Genomic DNA, 14,221 nt, shown 5'->3' on the forward strand with positions numbered 1-14,221 from the left:
ATCTGTCCTCTCCACTGCAACTGCCAAGCAGACCTGTGTAGGGTGAACTTCTCTCTCTATCACTGGTGAAAGATCATATCCTGCTCTCTCTCCCTTTAACATGTCCATATGGTCCTGGGTCTGTGAGGCAATTATCACTGCTTACTGTGCAGCATCACTGCTGAAAGTAAGAAAGACAACCTGGCTCTTTGAAGAGTCACCTGCCTTGGTACCACAGCACGGTGCATTTCCTGCTGCACTCCCTCCCAGCTGAATGCAGCCCAGCTGAGAACTGCTATCCTTCTTGCATCTCCTGAGCCAGCTCTGCTCCCCTGCCATCAAGGAGCTGTTGGCCGGTAGAGGGAGACTTGTGAGCAAAGGCAGGGAAAGATTTTTTCAACAGCTGGAATGGGAGCTGGAGCTCATACCCAGGAGAAAAACAGCAGCTTGACAAGCACAGACCAAAATGCAAAGCTTTTTAATTTGATAGTCTTGGTGATGGATTTTGGAGGTCATATTTCCACAACAGTTTTATGGCAAACATATCCAGGCCACTTTAAAGGCAGGTGTATTGAATACACCTCCAGGGTGTATTCAGCCATGAATTCAGCCATGCAGAGAGGGCAGGAAGAAATTGCTGTGTTGTCACTCTGTTACAGAAAAATTTTCATATAATTCAGTAATTGCAAAAGGGTGGGATTGTGAATAGAAAGAAATTGATCTGTTTCAGAGTCAAATTGAAAACAAATCAGAAACTGCTTTGAATCACTTGGGAGAGAAAGAGGTATTTTTGTTTGCTTGCTTATCTCTGAACTGGAGCTGAAGCTCGAAAATACTGTTGAACTTGAACCAGAGAAAGAAAAGAAAATATTTCCAACTACCAAATAAATTCAATTAAAATCTGACTTTATCCCTTACAGACATACCCAGTCTGGACTGCATTTGCTAGTCTTGGCTACAGGGCAGAGTTGTGTTGCAGGCTTTGTTTCTGCATTTCCCTCTAGCTTCCTCTCTGTCACATACCATGCTGGCATGAACAGGACAAGGCCTTGTTTCTGCACCATATTGCTGTAATGTGCCAGTTTGCCTTGGCAAGGGTCTGTTTAGGGACAGACCCCATGGCCCTGACAACCAGAGCGTTCCACCAGCAATCCCACTGCTGTACCTCACTGTGCACTGGTATTTCTGAGCTTTCTGTGTATATGTACACTTAAGCTGAAATTGGATTTGCTGCAGGAGGGCCAGCTCTGTTCCTCTGCCACAGCCCTGGCAACACTTGCATCCCTAGACTGCAGCAAAACAAAAGCTTTTTCTCAGCTCCTTGTATTTGTGAAGCTGGAGACAAGCTGGGGAAAATGTAAATTGGGATCAGGACAGGAATACTTCCTCTCCTTGGGAAAAGCCTTATGTAGTGGGTTCCCATTCATCATATGATACATCCATTTTAAAAGAGGAGGAGTTTTGATGCCAAGCTCTTTATGAACCCTTGCTGGTTTCAGCTGGGAATGAACAGGAACCATTGCTCCTTGTCAAATAAATTTCTGCTTACAACCTATAAAGGTCTGCAGTTGATTTTTAAACACAGTTAAAAATTTGCTTTTGAATATTTTTAATATGATTTGATAAAAAATTAATAACTTCTTCTAACACTTTCCTTATTTTCTTTAGGAATGATCGAAATTGTGAAAGATGCTACAACAATTGCCAAAATTCAACAGAGTACAGTTGGGAACACTGGTGCATTTAAGGATGAAATATTAAACCAGTGGCTCAAGGAAAGATGCATGATTGAAGAGAAGGTAAGTTCTTTGAATTTTTAGGTAGGATTTTTAATTGCACCTTACTAATTTAGGAGCATAGAGCCCATATGTTTGTGTTTGTTACTTGCGGGAATTTGGAGAATCCATTCATTTTCCCTGCACTTAGCTGCGGATGTCTGTGAATGAGCCTTTAGCATCCAGCTGGCAGCCAAACTCCTGAGAGACAAGATGCTTCTGAAATCACTCCTTTATTAAGGGAAGTCAGAAGTGATACATGAGGAGCAGGTTGAGAGGAAATCTAAGAATACTGAGTGGCAATGTGGTTTTAGAGGATTTAGGTTCAGGTTTGGGTGCTCACAACTCCTTTGGTTGTGTGCATCCACTGACCTACTACAGCTTTCTGCCACAGTTTTTCCTCAGAATGTGTGAGCTGCTCTGTGCTGCTTTTCTGTGCTGAGGGATAGAGCCAGCACAGGGATTGCAGGGCTGTGATATTGATCTCTGCTGTGCAGTGGTGTATTTTATAAGGCAGTTTTCCTAACTGTTGATAGATATATTTCCACAGAAAGGTACATAACTTTGAAAATTATTACATTTAGTGCCTAGCATTGAAGCATTTAAAATCTCTAAGATTTATTTTTAGTTTCAGGCAGCTGTGGAGAGATTTGTTTATTCTTGTGCTGGATACTGTGTGGCAACCTTTGTACTTGGAATAGGAGACAGGCACAATGACAACATCATGATTACAGAAACAGGTGGGTTATTTTTTTGAGAATTTCATAGATGTGTAGATTGTCTATACTTCACTAGATTTATGTTTCATTTTAATAAATAATGCACTTACAAATGAATGAAGAGACACAAACCAACTCTGTCAGTGGTGCTTACAAAGTCAAGTCCTCCGGTAACATTGAAATGTATTTTCACCCCTGTTGGCCTTCATACAGGCCGGAGATATGTATCATTAATAATGCCATTATTTTCAAAGGAGCAGTTTGACATAAACTAAGTCATTAGAAATGTAAACCAAATTTTTTTTTTACTGTCTACATCTAAGGTCTGAACACCAAAAAAACTTCATAAAGCAGATTTTATGTAGTTCATCTGCCTGATGTGTGGATGTGGTTCTGACAGTATTCAGTGGAACTGAATTCTATCAGAATTCGGATGTTGCTGGACTGTTTTCACTTCTGAGGAATGTAATTGCACTGCGTACTGTTGTAAAAAAATTTAGGAAATAAGTGTACATGGAGTGGATTTGTTTTCCTACTAAAATCTCTGGGATTGTTGTATCTTCCTGAAGAAACTCACAGGTTTTTTGTACTATAAATTTTCAGAGTTACTTCTATAGCTGTGCATTTTTCCATCCTTAATTTTACTTACCAATGGAAAGAACCCCAGAACAATCAGTACATGTGGAGGAGTTTTATTTAATCTAAGGAATTCACTTTTATTTTCATGATCCTCTCACTTCATAATTAGTCTCTGATAAGATATGGAAAAAGGTTGGATATTTAATATTGATTATATTAAAGTCAGTTCATCAATTGAAGGCTAGAGAGAAGTACCCTGAAGGCAGAAATTAGCTAGTGGAAGACTACAGTAAAAGTTCAGCAGAAGGCCTTGAGGAAAAAATGACAAAGAAATGCTTTAATTTCAACATTATATATTATATAATGTGGTGTTAGTTCCCACTGATAGAACATGAGGCACAGGTCAGTAGACAGGGAAACAGAGAAAGAAGTGTTATTTTGTTGTGGTCATGAGCAGGTTTGCCTCATAATTTTTAACAGGATCTGTCTTGAGCCTCAGGAGCCAGAAGGATCTCAGTCTGAGAGGTCTTCAGAGAGTCATATTTGGTAGGCTGGGGGAACTTGAAAGCTGTCTTTAAATCTGGAACATCTAAGGATGTTCCACCTACAGATCACTGTTAAGTATCATCTTACATAATTCAATGTTTTATCTTTTTTTATAAATATGCCACTACTACAAATCTGTGTTTTTAAGTAACCATACTCTTGTATCTGTATCCTGGCTGCTAGTGAAAGTAATAAAGTAACGTGGAGAGTAGCAGCACGCTTGAGTCCTGTAGGTGTAGTTACCCTTAAAAAGACAGGTTTTCATCACTTTCATGGCAGCTGATGCTGTTCTACTCTCAAAGCTATCCAAAGGGTGACAATGAAGACTTTGAATACACACAGTAGTTTAGAAATCGCTAATGAAGTTCTGTGATGAGAAAACATATTGTAGTCAATGACGTTTGCCAAGGAGATGGTTAGTGCCAGAATCCCATGGGTATTTGAAGCCTAACCCTCAAGCCTCTTTCGTGTAGTGATGCTCTGATTATTACGGGGATGAGGCACAAGCTTTCCTTGGTTGACTTTTGAAAAGTTGAGAGTGTATGTTTAGATAATACAGCAATTCTTTTAACAACTGCCAAAGATAAAGAAGAAGTAATTTTGCTAAGAGGACAGAATTATGTATTTCCCAAAAAAAATAAAGAAAATAGTCTTTTCTGCTGAACTTAAGAGTGATCATATATACAAAAAAACCCCCAACAGAGTTAGAAGTACTGTGAATACACGTAACTGTTCTTAGCAGTTTATTGTATTTGTCTAAATGTGACTTCTTATTTTTTTGAAGGTAACCTTTTCCATATTGATTTTGGCCATATTCTTGGGAATTACAAAAGCTTTCTTGGAATTAATAAGGAGAGAGTTCCTTTTGTGCTGACTCCAGATTTTCTGTATGTCATGGGAACTTCAGGAAAGAAGACAAGTCTCCATTTCCATAAATTTCAGGTAAAAGAATAAATATCTAGCTGCAAATCAATTAAGCAATGTTTTTATACCCTCTGAAATGAACATTAGTGCCTTGGTTTTCAAAGATCTAGGCTCCTGGGTATTATCTTAATAAAATGCACTGAATCATAGTACAATTCTGGGATATTTTAGGCCCAACTAAGAGAAAAAAATTATCTGTACAGTTATGGGAACTAGAATTCAAACATTGACAAAGGCATATTGAAAAGCTCATTAGCAGCAGACCAGATAAGCAAGATAATTCTTTCTTTGTTTCTTGTCTTGATTGAAAACACTTTGCAGAGGGCTTTAGTGTTTGTGCAATTAGAAGAAATTCACAGCTCTAAGCAGAACCTCTGTGGAGTATGAGCAGGTGTGAGGCATTCATCAGCTGGCTTTGCCAGTGTTAGTCCCTCCTGATCCTGCCCTCGAGTTCTGGGGCTAGGATTGCGGCATCTGAGTAAAAATCTGTAGTGACTCAAAGCTATCTCAGATGCTGGTTTGTGAAGTGGATGGTTAGATACAACTCTGAAATATATGAATGGTGTTAAAAATCTGTTCTATTGCTTCTATTTGAAATAAGCGCTTTCAAACCAATTTTGATTATTTGAACTAGTGTAGGACCTGGTCAAAGAAGAAGTTCAGTATGCAATTCCTATGTTTAATGAAATTATAGAGAATGTGGTTGGTCAGAAGTACATGTATGTCTGAGATGTTATTATTCCTGTGGTCATCTTTAGAGACTTTGATAAAGTGTCTGATTTAGAAAGCAGGTTCCATATAATATCAAAAGAAAAATTCTTCTGTAGCGTGAGTCAAAACCAAAGCCTAACTTTCATGTTCTGGATTGTTTGTGGGTAAACCAGTCCCAGTATGGAGTCTGGTTTTCTAACCTGAGAACCTAATTAAGGTTCTTCCTGGTGGATGATGACTGTGTTCCTTTGAACATATACAGAGTTGTATAGCAAATCTGTGTCTTATGTGCACACACACATACCCATCTCCCTTGTGATTGTCTGTGATGGGCAATGGGAATTTTCCTAAGGTGATAGCACCAGGTGGGTCCTCAATGCAGTTACTTCAGCATTTTGTCTCCATTTGTGGCTGCATCTCAGTGCTTTTACTTACTCGTCCAAAAATGAGTGTTCACCACCTTCAGGCTGGACACATTCTCCAGGTCTCCCTGCCAGGGATGGGGATCCACTTGGATCCTCTTGCAATTCCCTCCTTATGGCATTCTTGTATTAGTACAAATCACATTGTCCACCAGAGACAATCAGAAGGCAGAGAGTGCGTGTGGAGCAGACCCATGCAAAGAACCAACGATCTTTGGTTGAAGTCCCTGCCCAAACTTCTGAAAATAATTAAAGAACCATGTGCAATCTTTGAACCTTCATTTTTGCCAGGACTGCATTTATCACAGTGGAGGTGTTTTGAAGGAGACTCGTAGATCAAAAGATATTAGGGTGGGGTTTGCCATGGGAAGGGAATGCTGAGCCCATGCTCTCAGGGAAGCCTGTGAGCTGTGCTGTGTACAGCAATGATGCTGCTGCTGCAGCTGTAAGTCATGTGCAGGTGTGGGACTGAAACACCTGTCTGCGGTATGTCATTTCAAAAAAGACCTCTGTTCTGGAAGCAACAAAATAGTTGTTAGTTTCAAAGTGTGCTAATGGAGAATTGAAAGGTGTCTGCAAAAGGTAAAGTTGTTTTCATATATATGGATCCAGCTTGTTAGTGTCCTTTACTTCAGCAGCCCAAGTACCAAAATCAATCAGAAGTAAGTTTGGTCACAGTCTCTCTTCCACACGTCATGCCTCCATCATGGAGACCTGGGTTTGACTAAATGTAGTGGGCCTAGTGCTGGCTAAAATCACTAGTGCACCTACTGGAATTATTTACTCATTTCCTGCTGTGAGATATGAATTAGGAGGAGGGCAAAGCAGGCTCAAAACTTAAAAGGTATAAAGAAAACTTTATTAACAGAACTAAAAGAATAAGAAGAATCAGAATAAAACTTTCAGAACACTTATTCTCCCCTCCCCATTACCTCTTTTCTTTCCCACTGACAGTGTAGAGATGAAACCTGGGATTTTCAGTCAGTTACAACCTCTACAATAGTCTTTCAGCAGTTCTTGCAGGGAGGAGTTTCTGTTGCCATGCCATGGAGACTTCTCCACAAGAAGCAGTTTTCTCGTGGCTTTTTAATTTCCACTGACAGCAGCCACCCAGAAAATCTGCAATTGTGAAGTCCCTCCCATCTTTTACAGCTGTTTCACAGCTGCATTCATGGGTCATGTCAACTTTTAAGCATGACCTGTTCAAAAGCAAAGAACCTTCATCTATCTCTCAGATCATCTGCATCCCTGGGAACAGATATCTTCTTTCCCTGGAGGGCAAAGGGTCTTCATTACTCTCATCTCTCTCTGTTCAAGCTTCTCATGGGATCACAGCTACTTCAACATCTGCTTTGCTTCATTATGGATGCCTCTGCTCATATCTACAGTTTGAACACTCCCTCCCCCCACAGATTTTCATGAATTAAAGGGGATATTCTAGTGTATCACAGTCCATCTCCATGGCCTTACCAAAAGAATTCCGGCCCAAGACTAAGGCATCTCCTCATTCTCTTCCCATCTGAGACCTGACTCCTTCTTTACTGACCTTGGTGTCTTCATGTTGTTTCTCTACATGTTTTCCCTCTGTCCTTTTCTCTTACTCATGAGAGGATCGATGCTTTGCAAGTTTCATGCGTGCATTGGAGGAGCTAATATCTCACCCAGGCCTGCGGGCAGTCATACGATCTCTACCGGGCTGCGGCCGAAGCTGCTTGTGATGAAAGTTCTTTGGGACCACGCTGGTGTCGTGCCAAGATCCCAGGGGGCCCGGCCAGAACAGTGGCGGCCGCTCTGGCCGCATGGCTGGTCCCTGGCCCTGCTTCCTTCAATTTCAGCTGCGGGCCGATGGCTTCTCCTCCCTCTGCCCGGCAGCCGCTGGGGCTGCGCGGGCCATGGCGGGGGAGGCCTGGCCCGGCCTGGAGCCGCTCCCGGGGCCCAGCGGACCCCGGCTCGGCCCGGGCCGGCAGCGGGGCAGGGCTCAGTGTCAGCAAGGGGCTGCAGCCGTGGCCCGGCCCAGCCTCGGCCGGGGCCCCGCAGCCTCCCGTCCCCGCCCGGCCACTGCGCGGGCCGCGGCGGAGCGGGGCCGGCCCGAGCGGTGCCCAGTTACCTCTCCAAGGTCAGAAACAAGAGATTCCCCCGGCTTTAAAATGTGAATCTCACAGAGGCGGACCTAGCTTCCTAATGGTTTCGTAGGTTGTCAATTCTCAGTGCTAGCCAGCTATTGGTTTCTGCCGGGCTCAGAGGGAGCTCTTAGCATCTTCTCTCAGAAAAATCATTTCTGTGGGTGGCTTCTTCTTTCCTCACCAAATATCAATTAACGCATAACCAGCACACTAAATAAACTTTCTGTTACTCTGGTACTAATTTCTGAGCACTGTTACCATCCCACTAATGCAGACAGTTTAGGAATGCTGAAGTTTAGGAGTGATAGCACCAATGTAATTTCCATTTCTACCTTAGCTAGATAAAAGGTGATTAATGTGTTTTTACTCTTGTGAGCTGTGATGGGGATATGAGATCTGGGCATTTTAAGAGACATGATTTTGGCACAGGCAACAATAAACTGACCAAAAAATGTAACTTCATGTGTAGTTCTGCTGCAATAGCTAGTGGTTATAAACCACTATCGAAGTAGTACATTCAAAGTATTTTCTGTCTCAAAGACCTGTAAAAAGAAAGTTAAGATACTTCTATACAAGTAAAAGTGTAACACAGAGCAAGATTTGCATGACATGTTTTGCTATGAAAAATGCATGTTTTAATGACATGACCAGAGTTTAAAAAAAACACCAAAATTGTAGTTTCACTTTTCAGTTGACTTGTTTTCATTATATTTCCTAATACTGATGGATTCATTTAGTCTGCCTGCTGATTCATTCATGTATTAATGGAAAAGTCTCAGCATTTATCCTTCATTAATTTTTAAGAGCATTTCTCATTATTTTGTACTTGACTACATTAAAACAACTCATACTTCAGAAGTCTCCTTTGTTTTTTACAGTCTTTGTTGTTTTTAATAACTCAGTAACCTACTTTAATAATTTTTTTTTCTTTGTTATCCACTGGACATAGTCCACACAGATGTGTTAGCCAGAGCTTATATTTCAGATGCTGGAGATTAAAATGACAGATAGCTTTGACCAAAGTTCACTGCAGAGGAGTATAGTTTATTATTAGTGCACTTCCAAGGCTGTCAGCGGCCTGGTCACTTTTCTGAACTAGCAATGAAGTTCCTTTCTATTAGTTCTTAATCTAATTTTGTTTCCCTTTTTGTTTGCATTTGTTATGATGGTTTAATGAAAATTAGAGGCCAGAGATTATTAATGATACCAGAGAAATTAGAAGGAAGCAATATTTGATGGGCTTTTTTGTCATCACAAAAATGTATTTAAGCATAATTTAACCTGAGAAGACAAGTATTTCTCTGTTCCATCTATGAATTTTTCAGCTGCCCTGGTATTGCCAAATTTCTCTTGCTGTAAGTGTCATATGTGATAGCATTTCCTTTCCAGCCTTTGGCTGAAGCCCATCAATTTTCTTACTTCTATGCACACACAATTTTCTCACTTCTTACTTGTAGAAACCTTTAAGTAAGCCTCATCTAATATCTTCATGGTCTTTTTTGAGCTTTGTCCACCTACTTATTATTAATTTGCCTAAAACTGTCATTTTGTCTTCGATAGTTTGTGCATTAAATTATGAGCTTTTTTTTTATTCATTAGATTTAATTTACTTAATTCATTATTTTTTCATCACTCTGCTCACTTGACAATGCAGAAATCTGTATTTTCACTGCTAATCCAATTGTTCTGTACTGTTTCTTTACAAAATCTCATGTATTTGATTGCCAGAGGTGACAGAAAGTAGAAGGGTACCCAATTCATCACTTTTTTTGCAGTATACTGTAGTGGGAAGGGATGGCCTATGTAACAACTTGGACACTTCATATTATAAAAATGCCTGGATTTCAGGATAATAATAATTAGGACAGTTTCAGGGTTTCAAAATTATTATTCCTTTTTTTCTTATTGGGCAAAGGACTTTCTTATTGGGAAAGACTTCTCAGTTCCTCTCATTTTGCCTATGGCTTTAGATGAGTTAGCAGCTCCCTCCTTAATCCCATGGTAAACATGTACAAATCCTTGACACATACCTATCGCTGGGTTATTTTTGGTTCTTGCTGCCTCTCTCAAAAGCGTAAAAATTCCTTTTCTTGGAAGATACTAATGCAAAACCACATTCAGTTCCTGTCTGAATAAATAACTGTAACAGGCAGATGCAGATTTTTTAAATCTTTTGAATTCCTGGAAGGACTGCCTTTGAGATGCAGTGATACTGGGTTTTTCTTGACTGCATAATTGTTTTTCTGTCTCAGACACCCAAAGCAGTGAGATGCATCATCCATACAGAAATGTAAAACCTTCTTTGATATAACTATAAAGACCTTTCATCTCTTTCAAGGGTAACAAAACACAGACTAACTCTTGTGACAAGATTTCTCTGTTTGAAGTTGATAGTACATAAGTAAAATTTCTTTTTTATTTTTTTCTCCTGCTATAATGGAGAGAAACTATTCCCTGTGATAAGGTGATGGTGTTTTCTATTGTAAATTGTGCTTTGACCAGTACATTTAATCTTTTTCTGTGCTAGAACTAAACTAACATTTGAGTTCATAAATATGATCTTATTTCAGGACAGAATTTATTTGGGAACAGAGTAAAAGATTTAAGTTCCCAGGCAATACTAAAAAAAATAATTGTACAGACAGACCTTCAATATATCATCTTTCTTCCCTAGTATTTTCCTAACCTCTCTGGCTGGGTGTCCTGGTGCTGCTGATATAAAGAGTGATGTTAAGATTATTTTGTTATTATTTGTGCACTTCTTCCTGTTTCAGAGGAAGAAAAAAACATGTATCTTGTAAAAAATACCCTGTGTTCTAGAGGGCTGATGGGATTTGTTGGAAGTTTACATTAAAATATTTGGATTTCCCAGCTATTATTCAAAAAATTAATGTACAGTTGTTGAAAGGTAAAATTGAATATTTATTTGGGTAAAAATTAGCATTGCTTCAGCTGTGGTTTGAATAATAACCTTCTTGTAAATATTTTTCATATTCTTACATTACCACATTGCAGACCTAATTTCTAGTTGATTGATGATTGATGTCTTTGTTGCATTGTTCTTATTTCTGCTAGTGAATGAGTTATAAATTTAATATTAAAATAATAATTACAGTTTATATATTAGTCACTTCAGAGGAAATATTATTTTTAAAGCATCGCATGTTTTTCCAAGCTGCAGAAATGTCATTCTTGTAAAAGTTCTGTTGTTAAGCACAGATTATTTATACATGGAAATGAAAAGGTTATAAAAAATGCCTATGGAATCCAGAATGACAGTACACAGTGATAGAAATCCTCCAGCAAGGCAGAATGCCTGAAGACTAGAGCTGCCAGCTAGCAAAATTCCTTAGAACACCAAGCCTGAAAATCTTCCCTGTTAAATAATCTGTCACCACTGCAAAGTTAATAGACATCTATAGAAAATGAAGAGCAATCCCCTGGAGGTGCTGCTTTGTTCAGTATCACTTGCCAGCCACAGACTTTAAATGGGAACATCCCAACAGGAAAGGAAGGCAGGGAGTTATTGCTGTCTCTTTTAACAGCCACAGAAAGGTTATATGGAAGCAAAATTATTTTGAAGTTCTGGTGAGGCTACGGTCTTATGCTTTAGTAATTAATGTATTATTAAGAGCTGTTAGTTGTATATCCAAACAGTTCTTGTTGCCCCAAGCTGTGGAGAATGAAGTTACACTGAGCAGCAGGTGCAGAAATTTATGTTACATTTCATCTCAGTAGAAAAGCTCTGTTGGTCTCTGACATACTTGAGTGATTGAATGGCATTGGTTAATGAGAGTCCTGTGAAATTCCTACACCATCCCCCTCAATTCATCTCCTCAATTAACAAAAAACTCTTCTCTCTCACAGGACGTATGTGTGAAGGCTTATTTAGCTCTCCGGCACCACACAAACCTGCTGATTATCCTGTTCTCCATGATGCTAATGACTGGAATGCCCCAATTAACCAGCAAAGAAGATATTGAATATATCAGGGATGCACTGACAGTAGGGAAAAGTGAAGAAGATGCCAAAAAGCATTTTCTTGATCAGATAGAGGTTTGCAGAGATAAGGGCTGGACGGTGCAGTTTAACTGGTTTTTGCATCTTGTGCTTGGAATAAAACAAGGAGTAGAAAAGCATTCTGCTTAATATTTTATGTAAATTAACTGTGGGTGTGAATAGGAGGTTAGTGAACTTACATGTTATTTATGAATTCTGACTAAATGAGCAGTCAAAATTGCCTTTACTCTTCTGGCAGCTTAAATGGATCTTGTAAAAAGGCAAGGACTTTACTCTGCCCCTTCAGAAGATCTTTCTGGAGATAATTTTTTTTTTTTTTTTAATTTCTAATGACTCTTCAAGTTGCTTGGTTCTTTTAACTATTTGCTTTGCTGATGTGGCTTGGATTTTTTTTTTTTTTTTGCTTTCTTTAGCAATAATTTCAGATAAATATAAGGAGGAGGTTGAGTAAGATGAGGTTGAGAAGATAACCTACAAACCTCCTATGACCTTACCTTGATTGTTCATAGGGGTTAAGTCCTTCAAAACCAGAAGAATTTATATAAAATCTGTTGTTATAGTGAAATCTCTGTAGACAATCCATACCTGTGTCAGGATGGTTTACACACAAATGTTCTTCATCCACATCCTTCTCTTTTGTCCCTTCCTCAACATTTTATCCTTTCTGGATTTTTAATATGTTGTCAATAGAGAAGAGTTTTGGCTCTCCATTGGAGGAAATTGCCTTACTGTTACTGTAATCTCCTGACACAGACAACCAATCTTGAGTGCCAGGAGAATTTCATAGTTACCTGGAAGTTCCTCAAATTTGGACATGAAATTCTGGAGGTTTAATTTTGAAAGATTTTTTACTGTACTTTTTAGTGGGAAATGCCCATATTACAGATTATATTCTTAGTGTAAAGTTATTAAAACTCCACTTGTATAGGAAAAGCTTTGTACAAAAAAACATGGTACTTCCTTATCCCTCAGAGAAAACTCCTTATGTAAGAGTAATTGACATTTTACCAAATATCTGAGCTACCCAAAGTTATTTATTCCTTGGTGATATATTTTCAGGATATACCTAGAAGGAATTAAATGTAATCTTTGAAGTTGTGTATATTTTGCTATTTATTTTTAAATTCCTGAAGAAACCATACTATTGAAAAGCTATTTATGAAAGAAGGAAAAAACCCCACCTTATCTTTAATTTCAATATTTAAACTTAAAAGAGGAAAAAATGAGCAGTGTTAAGTAGAATTGTAACTCTACTGTAGATTCCCTGCAAATCAAGTCTACCTATGGTAGGAAAGGAAAAAAACATTTAGCCTGAATTAGTCTTTGACTTGAATTATTATGGTATACTTCTTGCTAATTGATTTTCACCAAAGAGAGAAGATGGCTTACAATATTGCTTTTTTGTACTTGTGCCCATGAAATTTCTTCCTTCATTGTAGCGTTACATGGGCTTTACATTACATATAAATGATTAACTGAATTTTACAATTCTGTTATCATTTGCTTTGATCATTTCACAGAACTGTTATGATTTTACCTACTGCTACCACTGAGTGCATTCTTGAAGGATTTTTAATAAATGTACTGTAATTGGTGTCTCAGTTCTGAGATGTAGCAAATCTGTTCTTGAAATGTAGATGTTTAATTGGTTACACAAGTATTTCTGATGTAAATGGTAGACTCCAGTTAAGGAAATCTCTAAGGTTAAAATGTAGACTATTTTGTTATTCTGTTACATTATTATTCTGTGCAAGATAGGCTTTAGATTGCAGTAAAATATAAACTAAATGGTGGATATTGTCTGTAAAATATTTTAGATTTGTATTTTATAGATCTGAAATAAATTGATATGTTCTATTCATTTGATTATTATTCATGCGTAAGCAGCTTAGCCCAAAATACATGGAAATATTTTTTTATCCAGTTTCTTAAAGACTACCTAATCTCAGTAAGAAATAATATTCAAAGTCCCACTCAGAGGAATTGTTTTTGTTCCATATTAATTACTCTGTATGATGTCGGATATCTTAAATTTTAATGGTCTATAGTATTAGAATTGCAATTACTATAATTGTAAAATGTGAATAGAATATTGCCACTTTTGAAGAGCACTTCATTCATTCCTGGTTTGTTCTATGAAGAAAAGTCTGAAGATTTTAGTAAGTTCCTAGTTTTAAAAAATAAATAGATCTAGTACTAAATTTAGCATGAGGAAATAAATGCTAGTCACAACTTCAAGGGAAATGGCACTCTTGAAGCAGCCTCCATTTGCAGAGATCTGCACCCAGAGGAAAGTAGTTTAGTCCTGCACTAAACTTAGACTGACAGTTTTGATCAGCAGTTTCCAGTGTGCTATACTGAGTTGTGTTTGTTGCAGACACCTGAAACACCTCAGTGCTGAGCAAATTCCCAGACTTTTCATT

The 14,221-nt window shown here is 38.4% G+C and overlaps 1 protein-coding gene across 5 annotated transcripts in view; it reads left to right on the plus strand.

Annotated features, from left to right (window-relative positions):
- PIK3CG (phosphatidylinositol-4,5-bisphosphate 3-kinase catalytic subunit gamma) overlaps positions 1–13,659 on the plus strand; it is a 34,090-nt gene extending 20,431 nt beyond the window's left edge. For all 5 annotated transcript variants that reach the window (XM_019006767.2, XM_015628813.3, XM_015628811.3 and 2 more), the window contains 4 exons: positions 1,648–1,778; positions 2,383–2,494; positions 4,383–4,540; positions 11,646–13,659. In XM_019006767.2, the coding sequence (XP_018862312.1) occupies positions 1,648–1,778; positions 2,383–2,494; positions 4,383–4,540; positions 11,646–11,927 (683 nt within the window). In that variant the 3' untranslated portion in view covers positions 11,928–13,659. The remainder of the gene's footprint in view (positions 1–1,647; positions 1,779–2,382; positions 2,495–4,382; positions 4,541–11,645) is intronic.
- Positions 13,660–14,221: the final 562 nt, after the last annotated feature.

The sequence above is a fragment of the Parus major genome, chromosome 1A (genome assembly GCF_001522545.3).
Source record: "Parus major isolate Abel chromosome 1A, Parus_major1.1, whole genome shotgun sequence".
NCBI lineage: Eukaryota > Metazoa > Chordata > Aves > Passeriformes > Paridae > Parus > Parus major.